The sequence below is a fragment of the Rhamphochromis sp. 'chilingali' genome, assembly GCF_963969265.1.
Source record: "Rhamphochromis sp. 'chilingali' genome assembly, chromosome: 20".
In the NCBI taxonomy this organism is placed as follows: domain Eukaryota; kingdom Metazoa; phylum Chordata; class Actinopteri; order Cichliformes; family Cichlidae; genus Rhamphochromis; species Rhamphochromis sp. 'chilingali'.
Window position 1 is genome coordinate 27,878,827 of NC_137947.1, and position 19,401 is coordinate 27,898,227.

General features: G+C 37.5%; 3 protein-coding genes across 4 annotated transcripts; 1 reads left to right on the forward strand and 2 right to left on the reverse strand.

Annotated features, from left to right (window-relative positions):
* On the reverse strand, window positions 1-9,823 carry supt3h (SPT3 homolog, SAGA and STAGA complex component). 2 transcript variants are annotated; one of them, XM_080868891.1, is made up of 12 exons: window positions 9,716-9,823; window positions 8,203-8,306; window positions 4,835-4,919; window positions 4,471-4,557; window positions 4,219-4,315; window positions 3,022-3,152; window positions 2,716-2,791; window positions 2,232-2,344; window positions 2,048-2,152; window positions 1,813-1,941; window positions 802-891; window positions 1-136 (listed from the first exon to the last, which is right to left on the reverse strand). In XM_080868891.1, exons 2-12 carry the CDS (start codon window positions 8,292-8,294, stop codon window positions 95-97), a joined length of 1,047 nt encoding a protein of 348 aa, XP_080725017.1. In that variant the 5' UTR covers window positions 8,295-8,306; window positions 9,716-9,823; the 3' UTR covers window positions 1-94. The 2 variants fall into 2 exon arrangements, with proteins under 2 accessions (XP_080725017.1, XP_080725016.1); XM_080868890.1 differs by having other exon boundaries at window positions 1,813-1,944.
* Window positions 4,928-12,309, forward strand: runx2a (RUNX family transcription factor 2a). Its single transcript, XM_080868892.1, has 7 exons — window positions 4,928-7,101; window positions 8,085-8,139; window positions 10,347-10,537; window positions 10,663-10,822; window positions 11,419-11,523; window positions 11,610-11,684; window positions 11,907-12,309. The coding sequence occupies exons 2-7, from the start codon at window positions 8,091-8,093 to the stop codon at window positions 12,251-12,253; spliced, it is 927 nt and encodes a 308-aa protein (XP_080725018.1). The 5' UTR covers window positions 4,928-7,101; window positions 8,085-8,090; the 3' UTR covers window positions 12,254-12,309.
* Window positions 12,310-12,451: 142 nt separating this feature from the next.
* On the reverse strand, window positions 12,452-19,401 carry LOC308388422 (follistatin-related protein 1-like). Its single transcript, XM_080869171.1, has 11 exons — window positions 19,280-19,401; window positions 18,952-19,026; window positions 16,669-16,758; window positions 16,395-16,524; window positions 16,281-16,310; window positions 16,067-16,188; window positions 15,665-15,783; window positions 15,374-15,486; window positions 13,573-13,683; window positions 13,374-13,474; window positions 12,452-13,003 (listed from the first exon to the last, which is right to left on the reverse strand). The coding sequence occupies exons 1-11, from the start codon at window positions 19,283-19,285 to the stop codon at window positions 12,980-12,982; spliced, it is 921 nt and encodes a 306-aa protein (XP_080725297.1). The 5' UTR covers window positions 19,286-19,401; the 3' UTR covers window positions 12,452-12,979.

Below are 19,401 nucleotides of genomic sequence, written 5' to 3' on the forward strand. Positions count from 1 at the left end.
CCGGCTTACTGAAAAGTTTTTATTACAATAGAAATTGAAAAAAAAAATGTATAGAACAAAATCCAAGAATGTGCCTAAAATAATTGATGCGTCCTCAGCAGGTGAGGAAGGTCATCCCACTCCTGGAATAGGCACTCTGCCAGAGAGAGAAGATGGACGGCATGTTGTTCAGTAGGAAAAAACACATTTAAATTCCTGTCCAGAGTGTATTTCTGACACAAGGTACAGAGAGATTTGCTTCAAATAACTTTTTTTTTCTGGGGGGGTCTGGTAATAACTGGTTTGGTAGCAGAGTAATTGTTCTTTTCCTGCAACAAAACAGCGATTCACAGACGCTTTCTTGTGACAACCAAAATCACAAACATGACTAGTTACTCAGTACCAAAAAAGACCTAATGGTTTGTTTAAAATAATATAAAAATACCTCCCCACAACCCACATTTGTGCACAAAAAAACGACGGCTGTGGGAAAATCCTACCTTTGTTAACTTTTTTTTAAATGTCACATTTGCATTCAACTGAACTTTGAATCCTATTTCACAAAAAGCAAGGAATGCTCGTTTTGACTCCGATCTGGATCGGTGAGCATGAAGGACAAATTAAAGTTATTGATTCAGCAATCACTAACTTTAATCTTACAGGTTAAGACATGTACAGAAAAAGTAAAACATCTAAACCAACACTTTAAATTAAGAGTATTTTATGCATTAGTTATATGACTTTTAACCCATGAATTTTTAAAAAAAAAAAGAAAATAATCAGCTGTGGAAAAGTTGTGTAAGTTTCTCATTGTGTACATACTGTGTGTCTGTAGTTGTATCTTCTAATAGCCTCTCGGATGTGACAGGGCTGGATCGCTCCGCTGGGAGGCTCCACTGTAGCCGGACAGCTCTGAAGCACAATCATGAGTAATAAGTATTAACACAAATACAACAGAGGACGCAATGGAATGTTTTTGATGTTTCCTTTAGGAACGTGGAGTTTTCCATGAGCTGAAAATGGTCACCTTGTCTTGTGTGTTCAGAGACTTACATTTAGCAATTAGCAATAACATCAGTTATTATGTACATTAAGAAAATTAACAGAGGAGTTCATACTCTACATCTGCACAGAAGACTTTCTCCTAAAAAGACACATTAAAGTCTGACTCGTCAAAAATTAGTACAATCAAGAGATTAATACAGCAAAATGTTTGTTATTGTCAGAGCATTTATTCATTATTTATCATAAGTCCTTCTAAAAATATGATCAAGCAAATAAATGTACAATAAATCACAACAATTATTGGCTACTTTAGTTGTACCTGGGGTCCAAACTTTAGACCCATTTAACCCAGACACTCCTGCTTAGATTCAGGACTATTAACATGTGTTTTGATCTCTAGAGTTATACTGAATCTCAGTGCGTTTCATTTAAAATGAAAACCACTGGTTTGGAATCATACCTGCAGTGACTTCTCTGACAACATTCATCATACAAAACAAACATTTATGCACCAGATACTTAATAATAATTTACAAGTTAAAAAGGATGTTTTACAGGGTGTATTTGTGCAGCCAAAAGCCCCTTAATCCCCCTACTCTGCGGCATCCTTTATTCCACGGTCGTGTCGATGACGATCTTTTGTTAAGCACACTTTATATAGATCTCATGTAAGGTTGTGATTCCATTCTGTTGACAAAACCTATCCAGAGGCAGACAAACGCCTTTGCTGAAACCTGCCGCCATAATTAAACTGCCTTTGTAATTTCTCCTGTGCCTTCATGATACACACAGACATTAAACTCATAGGAAACTGCAGCTGGGACTCACCTTTTTACGTTTCCTCTGCCTCGCCCTGCCATCCACACTGCCGTTACCTTGTAGGACGGGCTTTGACGAGTGTGAGGACCCTGGGGTGGAGGGAGGGGTGGCTTCAGGTGAGTCTGGATCCTTCTTCACCTGCTGGGGAGGAAGACGAAAGACAGATGATATTTACTCAGTAATATTATGACGGTAGCTTTAGCGATTGATAGGTCTCAATGTGTGATGAAGTGTGTGTATGCACCTCAGCATGTGTGTTGTAGTGGATGTAGCTGGCAGAGATCACATGACTGACTGGATTAGTCTTTGCTGTCATTTCCTGCTTCACCAAGAGCGACAAATCCACGATCTGAATGAAGGAAAAGCATTTTAAAACAGGGGAAAGCTTTTAAATTACACGCACATATGTGAAGTAATGAGTTAGTTACCTGGGCAACAGTCTCATAAGCGAGGTATGACAGGATCTCCATGGCCATGCTGTTGGGTTTCAGCTCCAGGCTGCTGCAGTCGAGCCAGTCCCGAAACTTTGAAGCTTTCTTAGCTTGGAGTGAGCACAAGTAAGCACACACGACAAGAGGTCAGACGGGCTTAAAATGCTGAAACTGATCCTGAATCAGGTTTTTACCGTACGTACCTTACGTTTTTAAATTTAGAAGTGAAATAATCAGCTGATTATTCAATTGGTGAACTAACAGGATAAAAACACAGTCCACAGCTTTATTTGCTTATTTATAAGATGCCCATAAACCATGATTTAGAGCACAGGTAGAGTCCGCATTAAAAAAATATACGCAACATCAAACCGACATGAAAGCAAACATTAGCAATAAAATGTAATCCTTTACTCCTTTTGTACCTATGACAGAATCAACTTCCTGAGACAGATACTAAGTGGGCCGTTTAAAATCTTACCAAAGCTGAGCTGTCGACTCTCACAGAACTCGGCGTACTGAGCCGGGTCCATATTCCGAGTCTGACGCTCCAAACGCTGAAGATTCAAATACACATAAAAACACTTAAAGTTAAATCTATAATCCCAAAAAGTTTCTCCCACTGAAAACATCCAGATGAGCAGAATCAACTTTTTGGGAAATCTTTATCCGGATGATTGAGCATGCGTCAAGGCGTTTTAAATCTATAAGTTCATATATGTGTCATTTACTTTCAAAACAGCCCTACTAATCAATCATTTTCATGCAGACATCGATGGGCTCTGACCTCCATCCTCTCCTGTTTGATGGGGTCTATTTCCTGACGTTCTGCTAATGACAGGAGTTCACCGGTCTGATCCATCCACACCAGGAAGTCCTGGGCCAGTCGCTGCCTCCGCTGGTTAGCACCAGCAGGACCTACAGCACCCCATTTGTTCACAAAAGACAAAAAAAGAAAGAAACACTTAAGATGAAAACCAGAGCTCAGTATTCACTTGGGTTTTGACTGTAGCATTTGAAGCTTTTTTTTGTACAGTGGTTTCTGAAAACGTTTGGATGCTGTAAAAATATATATTTTTAAAGATCTGCAAATTATTTAAAACCTATATGTAATTTAAGGTATTGCAAAAACAACATATCAAATGTGGGAACTAAGGTGAATTTTGTATTGTGCAATGTGCAATATGATAATGTTAAATTTCGCCTCTGTCAGTGCGCCCCAGGGCGGCTGTGGCTACAATGTAGCTTGCCATCACCAGTGTGTGAATGTGTGTGTGAATGGGTGGATGACTGGTTGTGTAAAGCGCTTTGGGGTCCTTAGGGACTAGTAAAAGCGCTATACAAATACAGACCATTTACCATTTAAGCCAACAAGACGGGACAAGACCATGTTTTCCAGTGTGTTGCATCACTTTTTTAAACAGAAACGTTTGGGAGCTGACGAGACCCTTATGTCTGACACATAATTGAAGTTCTTCAACTTAAAATTGGCTTTTTTTTTTGTTCCATAATGTGACACAAGTGTACACAAGCTTAACACCCGGACTTTTTAACTATAGTGCAATGCTGATACGATTTGACATCGCCTTGCAAATGTTAGTAGTAGCAAATGTTAAGCATCAATGGTGCCATTACAGATGTGAAGCCAAACCATCACATATATCACTCAGCCTGTGTAAGAGGAGAGCGACCACATTCATAATGAGCTTTAAATTTTAACCAATCAGGCCACAGCACAATTCTGCATCAGTCCATGTGAAAGAAGTGTGAGCCAAGGAAAAAAAACAAACAAGTTTTTTCTTATTTAAACTATTTAAATGCTCTTTTCAAGAGTTTTAAATTCTATTTGTGGATGCAACAACAAGCTGAATGACTCAGAAGTGCTCTTGAGCCCACGCATTGATTTCCACTCCAAAACAGGGTCACAGGGGTTTTATAATAACATTTAAAAGGTCACTGTGTGTGTGTGAGGCTATGTGTATACCTGATTCTGCCTGTGTGTCTTCATCCTCAAGAGTCTTGAGTATTTTGGATTTATAATCTCTAAACTGGAGATATTTTAATAATCTCGCCAACTTCCTCTGGTCAGTAGATTTTGAGGCATGAAGATAAAGAACAGAAAAAGGGGAGAGGAATTAGTTATTTCAAACCTTAAAAAACAATAAAGGAAGAAAAGATTCATGGACATACAGTTTTGAATATTTAATGTTTTTTTGTTCACGTGTGCATTTTGTACCTTGTCTCGCCTCATCAGGAATAAAATGTCCTCAGGTGAAATAACCCTCGAGCCACGCAGAGCCGCTCCCTCGCAGGCCTGATGCAGCTGAGAAATAAACCAATTGCTTCAGTAAAGTCAGAAATGAATTGCACTTATGCTTTAATATAATTACATTTAGGTTTTTTTGCTATTCAGAGGCTCCGAAATGAGACAGAATCGTGGATTTTTACAGCCACATCAGTTATACATGTAAGGGTTTTATTTGTCTGATGTGCTTTACTATTGTTCAGCCTGTAATTACCTCTTCAGGTGGTTTAGGCTTTGATCTTGAAGTTTGAACAGATAACTGTTACAGCGTTATATTTGTTATGTTGTATGTTACCATAGTAATGAGTTGTGTGTGTACAATATCCTCCACCAGCGCTGCAGTCTCTTGCAAAGGCCTGCGAGCGTCTCCCAGAGCAAACCTGAAAATCAAACACAACTATAATCATAGTTGTGCAGAGCCTTGCAGAGCTTCCAGTGCGTCAGTCGAATCTAATTACACTGCCACGTGCTAAAGAGCTGCTAATTGTTAAAGTCTAAAGTCATAACTCATTAACGTTTCTTAAACATAGCGCCGGTTGTGCTAACAGCACTCATTTTAAACTGCTGCTCTGAAAGATCACTTCTAACGGGTTACTTCTATCATTTTCCATTAATGAAGCCTGCCTCTTACCACCTTCACAAAATTAAAATTACTGTATTTATACACTGTTATTTAAAAGGTAAATATATTACATAATTAATCATAATAAGTAACAAAAAAGCTAAATATATGGTATGGATTTTTTTAAAGAGTGGATTTCCTGCAGAGAAACATACTTATATATTCTAAGTATATATTTTGTACATTATAACAGCTATAAGAATAGTTTTACAGCAGTTATATTTATTCTATCATCCATCCCTTTTTAAAAACCATTTATTCACCAAAGGTTTCAGGGAGGCTGAAGCCTCTTCCAGTTGGACAAGAAGCAAAGTACTTTATTTACCAAACAAGAAAGAAATGCCTTATAAAAACACAGAAATTTACCCAAAATAAATAAATTATGAATAACACATCGTTACTAACTATACAACAGCTAAAACCTGTGAATGGTGAGATATTTTATTAGTAATTTAAAGAGACATACAAAGATGCTCACATTCAACACTGTCATTACAGGACATTACCTTCATTTTTATTCTCACCATAAACCACTAACACTTGCAAATAATTAGAAACAGACTGGCTTGTTTGGAAGGGTTACCAGGAGAAAGCCCCTTCTCAAAAAAGAGAACATGGCAGTCAAACCACAAGACTGGAACAATCCCGTTTGGACAGACAAGACCAAAGTGAAGATGTTTGGCAATGACGCACAGCACCACGTTTGGAGAAAGCCAAACAAATCAAGTACGGGGGTACCTGGGCACCTTGCAGCCATTGAGTTGACTGTGAACTATTTCAAAGTATTCTGGGGTTAAGTGTAAGGTCATGTCAGATGGCTAAAACCCGACTGAAACTGGGTCATGCAACAGGACAATGATTCCAAGCACAGCAGCAAAACTACAGCACAATGGCTGAAAGAGACGAGAATCAAACTGCTGTGAAATGCTGTGAAGAATATGACAGACGGAGGAAGTCATACAGAAATCAATTAAATCAAGTTATTGCTGCTAAAAGTGGGGCGTACTTACTTTTTTACAGGTACTGTAAAACGCGCTGTCTCAGATGACTTTAGTCCTTTAAAGGATGCGTCTCACACATTACTTTAAATACCTTTAATTGCATCCAAATTAAATGTAGCTGGATATTAAAACTTGTTTTGGTACTAACTGAAACATAGCAGGAGAAAAATTAGCAGATACTTTAAGTTGGTAGTGAGATTCAGTTCAGCTCAGATTTGTTAAAAATCTGGTGTGACTGCTTGTTTATAAACATTTTACATAAGTAAAGGAATCTTCATAAGATGAAAAGCAGTTCTTAATCTGTACGGTATTAAAGTTTTATAATTTTTAACTATTAACTGTTACTAAACTAAACAAAAACATGATTTATTGTCTAAAAACAAGGCAGAGCTGAAGTTTTGGTTACTTTCCAAATAAACATGCAGCCAGTAAATGTGTCTGTGTATGTCTCTGTTTCTCTCTCTCTCTCACACACACACACACACACACACACACACACACACACACACACACACACACTAAGGTCAACAGGCCACACATACACCTTGACCACAATTTGGTCAAAACCTCAATTTGCATCCAGAAAGCCACTTCCATGATGGCAGACTAACGTAAACCCACATCCTGGAGCGCTTTCCTTCTCTCATTTCTTCTCTTTCCCACTCTCTCCTTTTATTTCTCTATGAAATACAAACACCTGATCGCCACCCCCACCATTCCCCTTGCTTAATCTCTGCCCCCCGGCCCTTTAACCTGCTCCCTGATTGGTTGTTTGTTGCTCTGTCATACAGGTGAGAGAGGTTTTGGTTTGGGGTTGTGGGCAGGTTGGCCTCAGGTTCGGAGGTTGGCTTCAGACTTTAGGTTGATTTTAGGTTTTGGGGTTTAGTCTGGTTTTAGCCTCTCTGACCACCAGCATCACCTCTCTGCAGCCCACACAAGGTGAGTACAGCAAAAGACACACAACACAAAGGAGGCTGCAGCAGGCATGTGGCTTCTTTAGAAAAAAAATCCTTCAGTAAGAATTTAAATATGACAGTTTTACGTGTAGTACTTCTAAAAAACCTAAGCAGAAAAAGTGACTTCATATTAGAAACTAAGTCAAAAAGTAATTTGTTATGGTACCGGAGTTGTCCAGTTGTTTTTAACTTTAACTTTAACTAACAGTTTTAACTAACAGTTGCTTTTAACAGTTGTTTTTAACTACATTTTTATTTTTAAAGATCTTTTTCCACTTTCACTGATTTATCCACTAATTATTTCCTCGACAGGATGATTTCAGAAAATGGTGAAAAATGCCGATTATTTATTAATGCTGAACCTTCCTGATTATTTCTTCTTTTCTAACTAAAAGGTCCAAAATCTAAATATATGGAGTTTCTTGTCACTTAATACAAGAAAATGTCATTATTTTAACCTAAAAATAAACTAATAATGAAAGAGTTGCTAATAAAAACTGATAAAACATTACATTCTGTATATAATGACCTACTGTCACTTACTGTGAATTTGTAGGAATGTTAATTAGATTTCTTTTTTTTTTTCTTTTGTGCAGAGCAGTACTTTTTTCCATCAGTCATATTGACTGGTTGTGAATGTAAAGGTTAACTAAATGTCTAGAGACTTCAAGTCTGAACTGATTATCACTCGTGGCTCATGTCTCTGGATATGAGCCATTTAATTTCATACTTTTATGTTTTTGTTTTTCGTTTGTTTTGCTTGACATAAAACCAAATGTTACTTAAAGTTATACTTTAGCAATTAAAAAAATTAATTTCTTGAAATTCTTCTGAACTCTTTGTACAAATGTGTTATATAAAATATTGAAATGAAGGGCTATGTGCTGTTTTCAGGCATCTGTTTTGGATTTGCAAAGTGTCATTAACCACAATGCTAATATTGTGGCTCTCTCCTTTAAAAAACAGGTTTCCATGGCTTCAAACAGTCTGTTCAGCAGCCCCAGCCCAATGCTGTACTGGGGTGAGACTCCTTCTCTTTGTTTGTTTGCGTGTGTGTGTGTGTGTGTGTGTGTGTGTGTCTTACATCATGCTCTGTAGCTCTGGGATAAAATTGATCCTGGAAGCTGGACGGTCTTTAGAGCTGGAGGGGGCGGAGCCAGCCATGGGACTGCTCATAACCACACCCACCTGATGAGAAAACCAAGACAGAACCACATTAAACTAGAGAGCAAAATTAATTTACAATCTTTTGAGTGAAGAAAAGATCTAACAATATTTTAACTTTTGTTCTCTCTTTAAATATACTTTATTGACTATAAGGTATACTTTGACTATATATAGTCAAAATATACTATATCTTCTTATATCATCTATTGACTGTACAAGAAGAGAACACCCCCAATATAAATGTCTGTGTAGGTTCTCAGTCATCAATGTCATCATAAAAGGCAGCTGGACCTCTTTAGGATTTAAAAGCAGTTTCGCCTCTCAGCCTCCTGAATGATTTCTGATAGCAGTGTTGAATATTCTACTAAAATCAGAGCGTGTTATAGTTTTCTTCTTTTCCCCCCTCCTTAATAAGGAATGAAATAAGGAATCTCGGTTAATTCTGAAAGCCTGCTTTGGGTCATTACTGCAGACTGAAAAGTCATTCTGTAAGCTAGTGTTCTGGTGTATCCACAGGCATGCTAACATTCATGCAGCTCCAAACACTCTGTCTGTTAATGCCGGCCAAGTTAATGCCAATAAAGTCCCAAGCTGAACAAAGTAACATTCATCTCATCTGCTTGAAACTTCTGAAAAGTTTCATCTTCAAGTTTAGTGGCAACGACCATAACTTCATTCACGCATGTGGATGTTATGTGCCGTCCTTTTCACTGTCTGAATAGAGACAGAAACTCAGGTACCCTCAGTATAGAACAGCTAAAGCAGCTCCAATTAGAAATACTGCAGCTTTTTTAGCTTCTTTTTTTATCCTGATCGTTGCTGCATCTGAGATTGATCCTCCTGCATCATGTTTTTATCTATGTGAAGGAACCTGCTGGTTCATGTTACGGCTTTGTTGCACTTAGTCTCTACTTTGACAGATGTGTATGTGTGTCTTCTTTATACAGTGTGTGTGTGTGTGTGTGTGTGTGTGTGTGTGTGTGTGTGTGTGTGTGTGTGTGTGTGTGTGTTTCAAATGAAATAAATCACAATGCTGCACTTGTAGTTCACTTTCATGTGGTTTTAGTATTTTGGGATCACTTCATCTAAACAAATCAGAGCACAACAGAAGCCGAGCCAAGAGCCTAAAACAACAAAATAGCAGAACAGAGCTCGGGAGAATAAACACAACGTCCTAACACACGTTCACACACATACATAAATATAAAAACACACATACACACTCCTACAGTTGGACAGGTGGTGTGACCGCAGTAACTTCCCCTCCGGCAGTAAAATATGAATAATAATACAGCGCAGTTCCCTCATATTCAAACACTGCGGCGGCTGAAACACAATGCAGAAAAGAAACAAAGGAGGGAAAGAGGAGGGGAGGCGAAGAGGAGAACCAAAGACACATAGAAAAGCATAAAACAAGTAAAAACTCTCACCAGAGTCTGTCAGAGAGACGCTATTACTGTTAATGTTCTGGTTTTCTTCTGTTTTCGGCGCGATTTGATGACGCAAGGGACCGCGAGGGTGTGGTAGTTGTAGTTTTCTACATGTCCTGGTCGAAAGGCGCTACACTCCAGCTATGAGCTGTTAAATACAAGGTTAGCAGCTGAGATTACAGTTGAAGAAGATACACAGCTTAAGGGGGAAGTGTTTATACTCTAATCAGTACTCAGAATTTTAACATATCCACCATAGCGACACAGCTTTAACAAAATATGCTGTATATCTTTGAGCGCTCTCCTGCGGCAATCTCACTTGTATGGAGGACCAAACGGTCCAAAATTAAAAAGTAAATAAATGTATATAATTAGTAATGATTTTACAATACACATTTATGTATACAAATATAACTGGTGTTGGAGTGCTTTAGATTGAGGCAGTAGCTACAATAGCTAACCCTTTATTTAAATTGCCATCTAATATGACTCTTAATAAAGTCTGAATCTAAGACTGACTTCAGGAAATAAAAATATATTCAAGTCTAAAATGCATGTAATCTCAGAGAAAAGAACAAAAAATGAAAGACAAAATGGGATAAAAATGGACTTCTTTATTCCTATCGTTAAGATCCTGTGGTGAAGTGCCGCCTGTCACCATCAGCCAGCACTCGTCAACTGGATGAACAGGAGCTGAGGTGTCTCCACCAGTGCAGTACAGCTCCACCCAGAGGACTGGTCCCGACCGACAGCCCAAATTTCCTCTGCAGCAGCCTGCCTCAGCACTGGAGGTGTAATAAGACACTACCAAGAGCCTTTACTGTGAGTAATCTACATATACACTGGTGGTCTTTTTAAACCAAAATACAGTTTATTCATACTGAAAGAGTAAAAATCCTCTGTTCACAAAGATAAAAGACCTGTTACAATGTTTTTTCATTTCTCAGGTTGTTGCCCTGGGGAACGATGTGCCTGATGGCGTGGTTGTGACAGTGATGGCTGGCAATGATGAAAATGTTAGCGCCGAGCTACGTAATGCCACAGCCACCATGAAGCAAGGCTGTGCCCACTTCAACGACCTCCGCTTCATCGGCCGCAGCGGCAGAGGTATACAAACAGATACATGCAGCACTGTTACAAGTTATTCATACTTGTTTGTCAATAAACAAGAGGAAAGACTGCAGCCTGCCATCTTTACCACCTCTGTCTACACTGCTTACACTATTTGCAATTGCAGTGCCCTGCAATCACACAGTTAAAACATTTAGTTGTTGTTATATGTTTCTTTTAAATATTTGAATACCTGTAAAGTTAGATCAATAATCAAGCTATGGAGCCAGAATTAATTAACTCTAGTTAATTAATTAGTTTCTTAATCAATAACATCAGAGCAAAACTGAGTAAAAGAAAGCAAATCATGTGTAATCATGAGCACATTTAAATAAATTAAAAAGCCATAAGATTTAAAAGAAATAAAGAACACACTAAATACAATTAAGAGTATTAAAAATAAATTTAAATATAATAGAAATAACGCTGGATAAAGTACATTAACAAGTGAAAAGTTTTGAGCAGTCAAAGCAAAACAGTGAATAAGACAAAAAATTTGATTCAGTTAAGTAAATAAAAACAAAGTAGGCAAATGTATATAAAGTATACTCAACTAGTTTAATGTGTACATATGTTTTATTATCGTTTTAAAGGTAAGAGCTTCACCTTGACGATAAACGTGCTGACATCACCTCCTCAGATCGCCACCCTACACAGGGCCATCAAGATTACCGTGGACGGACCACGGCTGCCCAGACGTTAGTAAATACGAGTGAAAACAGTATGATTGGATCAATTCTGAGGTGATCCGGGCAGGTTTTAACATTATTTCTTCTGATCTCAGGTCAGAGCCAGAAGGAGATGAAGGCTGGAGTTTTTAGGCCCACCAGCAGCATCAGTAGCAGCACAGCTTCATCAGGTAAGACATAAAATGTCACAGCAAGAATGACACAGCAAGGCCACTGAAAATTAAAAACTATGTTGTTCATTTGTAATTTTAGTTTTTAGAAAGAAAACTTTCTCTTATGAAACAGTAGTGGGGCGTGGTCATGCTCATGTCACATGACAGCTGAGCAAACAACAAAAGAAGACAACGAGTTCTCGAGAAACACTGATGTTGATGCTTCTTGTCTCGCTTCAGAATGCAGATCCTTTCCTTCCACCTCTCTGTGGATGAATGAGTCCTTTCTGGGCCCAATGACCTCTTTGGCATCTTCATTCGCTCCTACTCCCAGAATGCACCACCTGCCTGCTCTCCCTTACTCTACCCAACCTCCTCCATACAGTTCCTATCTGTCTTCTCCTCCTCCTCCCCCCGCTCCGCTCAGCCACAGTGGTCCATTCCAGGCCGGCAGCTTCCACTACGGGCCCAACCAACCATTCCAAACCACAGGGGAGGACCGCAATGTTGTCACAGGACTGACCAATTACATTGAAGGGGCATGTCTTTCCATGAGAGGGGAGGAGCCTGTTTGGAGACCTTATTGATGATTGGATTTATTATTTTAGCATAATGTAAGCATTTAACCCATTTTAATGTTTTTCTATCTTTTTTCTTTCTTTTTTTCTCAGAATAAATCCTTAAACCTACATTCTTGATATTTTGTAAACTGTTATTTATTAAAACAACATTTGTATATATTGTGTTGAACAATGAATAATAAAAAAAAGAATTCGATAGTTGCTTCTCACGCTCATTTTTATTAGATAAAAAATGATACAAAAATAGCTTTCACTATCAAAACAGTTAAAGTAGTATCTCATTACAAACCTCAAGAAAACAAACAGCATTGGGGGCTGTTTGTTTGTTTCACTGATCATAAGAAATTAGATGTCATAAATACTTGTTCATTAATACAGAGGGAAATCAAAGTTTAGACAGAGTTATCAATCAAAAATTGAAAAAAACAAAAACGTGCTCATGTGTTCTTCAAAAGCCAGAAAATATAATTCCATTCTTTAAAAGTATAAAGCAATCAATAACAAATTAAAAACATTTTTTAAAAACTGGTTGTGAATTAGCAACCAACTTCAGTGCATTAAATTCAGGAAGTAAAATAAGAGGTAGAATAATGTTTAGAAGTGATTTAACAGTTCACACAAATAAAATGTGTTGAATCATTTATAAGAATAATAACAACAGCTATTTAAACTAAACCTGTTCCTCATGTTTGGAGCGGAAGGCCACTCAGTTGATGACTGGCTGTTGCGACCTCAGTTCTCCATGGTGACAGATGCCTGAAACAGGTAAAAGAGACGTTCATTGACCTGTAGGTTGTGTTTAAACTTATACCAATCATGTGTGCATCACATTGCTACAGAAGAATTTTGTAGTTGTACATTTAAATGACTTATTTAAGTGAATAGTTTTAATTAATAAAAAATATTCAATCAACAATTATTGAAAACCTGGAAGTGGAACTCTTTCTGGTTGTGCCTTTCTGTTAAACTCCCTTACTCTGCAGTTTAATGCATTTATTTATTCAGAAGAAATAAATGTATTTTTGCCACTCTGGTCTAAATTTGAGTAACTTTTATGTTGAGATTAAACGTCTCTGTGAATAATAATTTAAAGGTTAATAATATTGTTTCAGGAGAGACTGTCGACCTGTAAAGCATTGAGTTCAGCCACCCTCCTGCTCCACTCTTCTTCGGTCATTTCTTCATCTTCTCCTCCTTCATCAGTATCTTCATCAACCTGATGCTCTCCTGAAACACATGTTGCAAAGATAAACACAGCAGCGGGCAGAAACAGAACAAATGCAGCAGTCATACAATACGACTACTGTTTTTAAGTGAACTCGCACCATTGCAGGTCAGAGCGGTGCACACCCAGTTTCCACAGGCGCACACACACTTGTTGCACTCCATCTGAGTTTCAGCTCCATCCTCAAAGACCTCGTCTTCCAGAGCACACTCTACACACATAAAACACAATGTAATAAACACAAGAACAGCTAACTTTCTTGTCCTTAAAAATATAAAAAGTTTCAGTTTTCAGTTTTTAATAAAAATTCTTGTAAAAGGAACAGATGCTGTAAAATGTGTGAAAATACATTAAAATAGTCCAAAATGAAGAGGTAGAATGGTACCATCTAATGGAACAGGCACAGACCATGTTAATTTCTACAAATCATAGACAAATGCAATTTAATATATTCCACAGGACATATTATACACCTTACAGATTACATAAAATTGATATTAATTACTCTCCCAAATGTTTGAGATGTAAGGTGATAGATGGTGATCTTCTTCATATGCTGTGGAATTGCCCAGTAATAGAGGAGTTCTGGAGACGGACTACTGAAATAATTTCAAGGGTAATTGGGATCCAAGTCGAAATGGACCCAAAACTATGGATTTTAGGTGATATAGATTCTATAAATGTGGATTACCACAAGAAATATTTTATTTTACTTGCGAGTACTGCAGTTAAAAAATGTATTCTGACACATTGGAAATCTGAAAATTCTCCAACACTGAGATATTGGATTAATGAGTTAGCATCCTACTGTACACCTGAGAAGATATCGCATAGTGTAAAAGGGAAATACGGAACCTTTAAAAAAATTTGGGGACCATTTCTTTCAGTATTACCGTCTTTGGACTTGACAGAATATAGAGATGATGTAAATTCCTTTGGGTTTACCCTGAATTGATCCTTGGTTAGGCCCTTCTGATCAGAATTCTTGAATGTTGTGCTGATTCTTGTGTATAGACGGGTGTAAATATGGGCTGTTTGTATACACGAATGTGATGAAGTTGAGAGCCATACAGGGGTAAAGGGGTGGGGGGATGGTGGGAGGGGTTCACACGATATGTTTTTCTTTTCTTTTTTTCTTTTTTTTTCTTTTTTTTGTTTCCTTTGTTTTTTTTTTGTTTTTTTTGTTTTTTTTAAATTTCTGTAATTACCAATACTGTTACTATTATAATTATTATTTTTTATTATTATTATTAATACGCCCGTATTTTCTGTGTTCGGTCCTCAGAGGGTGGAGGCTATGTTTGAAAGATAAAGATACTAGAGTGTGTTCCTGAGAATATTTTTTTTTTTGGTCATAATGGCCAGTCAAGCTTTGGCTAGTTGATGATACCTACTCTGTCCCATAACTGTAAATGTATTTTATTGTTTGTTTCTGTTTGTTTGTTGTTCGTTTTCAATTTAAAAAATGAAAATAAAAAGTAAAAAAAAGCGCTTGAGAATAAAAAAAAAAAAAAAAAATAGTCCAAAATATGTGCTCTTCTTCACATTATCCAAAACTTTGCTTGGCTGATTCTAGCCCGTGAGTCTTGTGTTCGACACTCCTGATGTAGATCATACATTGAGTTAAACATACTTTGCCACTAAGTATGTGTTTGTGTAATTATATGTTCCTTTTTTGTTTGTTTATACATACATCCCCAAGTAGTAAACTCTTTGTTCTTGATTGTAAAGTCCAGTAAATAATAGTCTTCAAATGATAAACAGTGTTAGGATAAATCCAAAGCTGAATACAATGGAGAAAAGCAAATAGAAATCTTATAAAAATGTCAATCACACAAACACAAAAAGTGTTTGTCCAGTTTCATACTCTTATTTTGCTGCTTGTGTGTATGCATGTTTACTTCTCTCAGTTGGGTGGTAGGTGGGCGTAAGACAGTTGATAAACTCAGTCAAACTCAGCTTCCAGTCAGCATTTTCATCCGACAGCTCTATCAAAGCATCGACACACAGAGATCTAAGAAAAAGAAAGAAGTAAGAGACAAATGACTGGAGAAGTCTGGATATGGAGTTTTAACAGCCATTTAATTTCTAAAATGATGTGCAAAATGTGTGCTGCAATATACAAACAAAACAACAAAACAAAACGCGAAACAATTAGAAGAACAAACTCTCAGCGATGAAAAAACGAATACCTCAGCAGCAGGTTAGTCTGCAGAGTGTCTGAGTATGTGATGTTGAGTGCCGTCTCATTGTGCTTCAGGAATCGCAGAAATTCATTCGAATCAAGCTGTGAATCCCCATCATCATACGCCTGTGACACAAAAACACCATCAACAACTGCATTCAAAATCTTTTACCTCTTATTCACAGATATTCTCATATATTACTCCTTCTCTAACTAGGAAGTGAATATATTAAGAATGACTATGCAAGCAGTCAGTGTCAGAATCCATGTAAGTTAATAAATGGTTACAATAATGGTATATCATAAGGCTGAAGCTATGCAAGATAATAAGCTAAAATGTATCATTTCTTCCTACAAGTGACTAACAGATACATTTGTAATTATTATACAGTGTATGAAGTATTCACACCTGAAAATATGTCTGAAGGATGTCACCGGCTGATGTGTTTGAGGCCAGATCTTCAGCTTCTTTCTGAATCCACTGGATCACTCTCTCTCTCATCCAGTCACGATCAGATAGGAAACACACGACTGCAAGCGTGAAGCATGAAAAAGAGACCGGCTTTAGACAGCCACTCAAATTTGCTGAATTGTGTAAAAATGTGAAATATTTCGTGACTTACTGGGGCTCACATTGGCCTTTGTTGGTTTCTCTGCAAATAGAAACACACACAAATCCTTCATGACTGCACAAGCTTCACTCAAAGCTTAAAGAGTTTGTGTTTGTGGAAACTGACCCAGACAGTGTCCTCTGTGCTCCACGTGTATCTTGGTCTGGGTGATGCAGGCGTCTCTGTGCAGTTCACAGTGATTCCTGTAGGATTTTCCGTTGCTGCCACACACCCAGTGCTCTGACATGTCACACTGCTGCAAAGGAAATAAAAGAGGCTTGTCAATAGAAGATTACCAAAAAATGGTAGCTGCAGAAATATTACCTGCAGTCTTTCCCTAAACTAATACAGACGTACACTTTTACAAGTACGCATGTTTGCTAGTAGTCACTACCTTTACCTGTAAACAGCGACAGACTGGTTCTCCTCGGTCAGTTGATACACACTCTCTACCTGCACCGCAGAAAGTCCTGGCACACACCGACTCATCCTAACACAGAAGAACACGCAGGGACAAAGACATTGTCATCACAGTGAAGAGAATTGGGAAGAGCGGAGGAATAATTTGGGGTGGGTGTGCTCCACATTCCAGATGGTGACCTTTGACCTTCGTCTGAAAGGCCACATGGCACGTTGAATGATCATGAATTTCTCCCTCTCTCGCACACACAAACACACACAGACAAAATGTATTGGAGCAGCTGCGCAGCGATGCATCTCATTTAAAATTTTGTCTTCTTCAGGACTTTTTCATTGTTTATAATTTAAAATTTAATTTCACCACCTCCATTTCTGAGTGAGACAAAAACTCAACAAATGTCCATTTAAACCCAGTTACATATTAAAGAAACTGAAAGAATTAAATGTGAATGTATAGAAAATAATATATTAAACACCAAATTAAGATGCAGTTGATAATATACAGTTGATAAGTAAAATGTTGTTATAACCAATGTAAATATAGGCAAAGCACTGTTATAATATATTGTAATATTATTAAATATTTATATAAATATTATTTTAGGCAATTTTAATAAACTTATTCAAAAGCCAACATTTTGGAGGCAAATGAGAAATGCTGAACAAAAATGATTATAATGATAAAAAATAAAAATAATAATGATTACCTGTGAAATATTTTGTTTTCTTTATTATATTCAGAGTCTTGTATTGTATTTATTTCCATCCCTGTACTGATTACCTGACAGCAGGTAATCAGTGCAACATAAACTCACTAAAACAGCTGAAAAACAGACGAGATTCAGATGATAATTCTCAGTAAGTTCATCATGTTTATGATATGACAAGCCAAGATTTCCTTTTCAAAGTGTTCTTAAAGAGACAGTTAATAAATACTCAATACACAGAGGAACAAAAAAAACATTTTTTATTCCCAAAGCTCTACCATAAGGACATCTTAACTCAGGTTCCAGCAGTAATCTTCACTTTGATCTGAGGACAGACTTTTAAATGAAAGAGGACTGCACAAACTCGTCATTTTAAAAAAAATGTTCTCTGTCTTCACTCCCAGATTGTTCTACACAAAGACACAGACGGGTGCGCACACACACACACACACACACACACACACACACACACACACACACACACACACACACACACACACACACACACACACAATAGGTACATCTGTCGCCTGTGGCTGTCCAGCTGACACCTGCTGCACTGAAAACCTGCTGTTAGCAACCAGCTGATGGTACGGAACACACACACACACACACACACACACACACACACACGCACACGCACACACACACACAAACACCGCAGTAATGTTTTTGGTGTAATTATGAGTATATGTCTTATTTACTTTGTTTGGCTGCAAAACAAGTTTCTGGATTTGTTCTCTCGTTCTCTCTTTTATATTTTCTCTTCTCTTTCCTTCCCTTAGTCAACCTCATTATTCTCTTCTCTAACAATCCTGTTCTTCTTCTGCATGAATATTGTGTAGATTTTCAATTCTGCAGTAATCCACTTTTCCCTCAAAAGTCCTTTTGGATTCTGTTCTGTCTTTTTTGTAACATTTTTGTATTAAAGTTCTGGTTTATTGTATTTTTTCATTTTTTATCCCGATGTATTTTTATTAATTGGCTGTTGTGTACGACATATAAATTTAAAAAGACATGTTGGAGTTACTCTATTCACATTTTTCAAAAAGTGTTTTTATCTCATGATTGTTGAAACCTTTGAAGTAAAGTAAATTTTAATGTGTGTCACCATATGTTTTTAATCTTCTTTCAAAGGTAACTTAAAAAAAGTTGCCATGGAAACTTCTTTTGAAACAAGCTTACTCATAGCAGAGTGTGTTTTCACTAAAATTACAGGTGGAGGGAGTGCGAGACACACCTGAGGACCTGTTCTATATTTCTGTGGGTTTCTATGTTGCCTTAAAAACATTTGCACAAAACACATACAGACACTTTCCTAAATCATGATTACCTCAACATATGCAAGCACACACCTGCCTGTAAACATCAGCTACTAACTAGTGAGTATTAGCAACAACAACAGTAACAACAAAAGCTTTTTTTTAGTGTAATATTAAACATATTCTCATTAGTACTTAAACATAATAGAGCACTATAATTATTCCGCACACTTCTCTCAATTTCCATTTTATCAAAATAAAAACAAAATGACATATCTTCAGCAGTGAGTTTACCTTGGAAAGGAGAGAGCAGGACACAGGATGAAAGAAGAGGAGGAACTGCAGCAGGAGCACAGAGATGGTCAACATCTGAAGTGGACAGGAGTGGAACAATCATGATGCTGTCCAACAATGACAGAGGTAAAGCGGCACTCTAATGCATGATACCATCAGTAATGCTACTGTGAAAAATAAAATAGCAGTGAAGACTGAGTCTGATCATACTTTGTTCAGTAATTGCTGCAATCAGCCTGTAAGAACCAACTTGCCTGTACCCAAATTTCACTTTATAGCGAGTCTGTTCAAAGCTAAACACCCAAACTTCCAAAATATCCTCATGTACCTGCATAGATGATGAGTTTATATCCAGCAGTGATCGGTGAAGACTCCTGCTTTGTTCTGCTGAAAAATGACAGCATGGTATGAGGAGAGAGAGAGAGAGGGAGAGAAGAGGAGGAGGAGTGA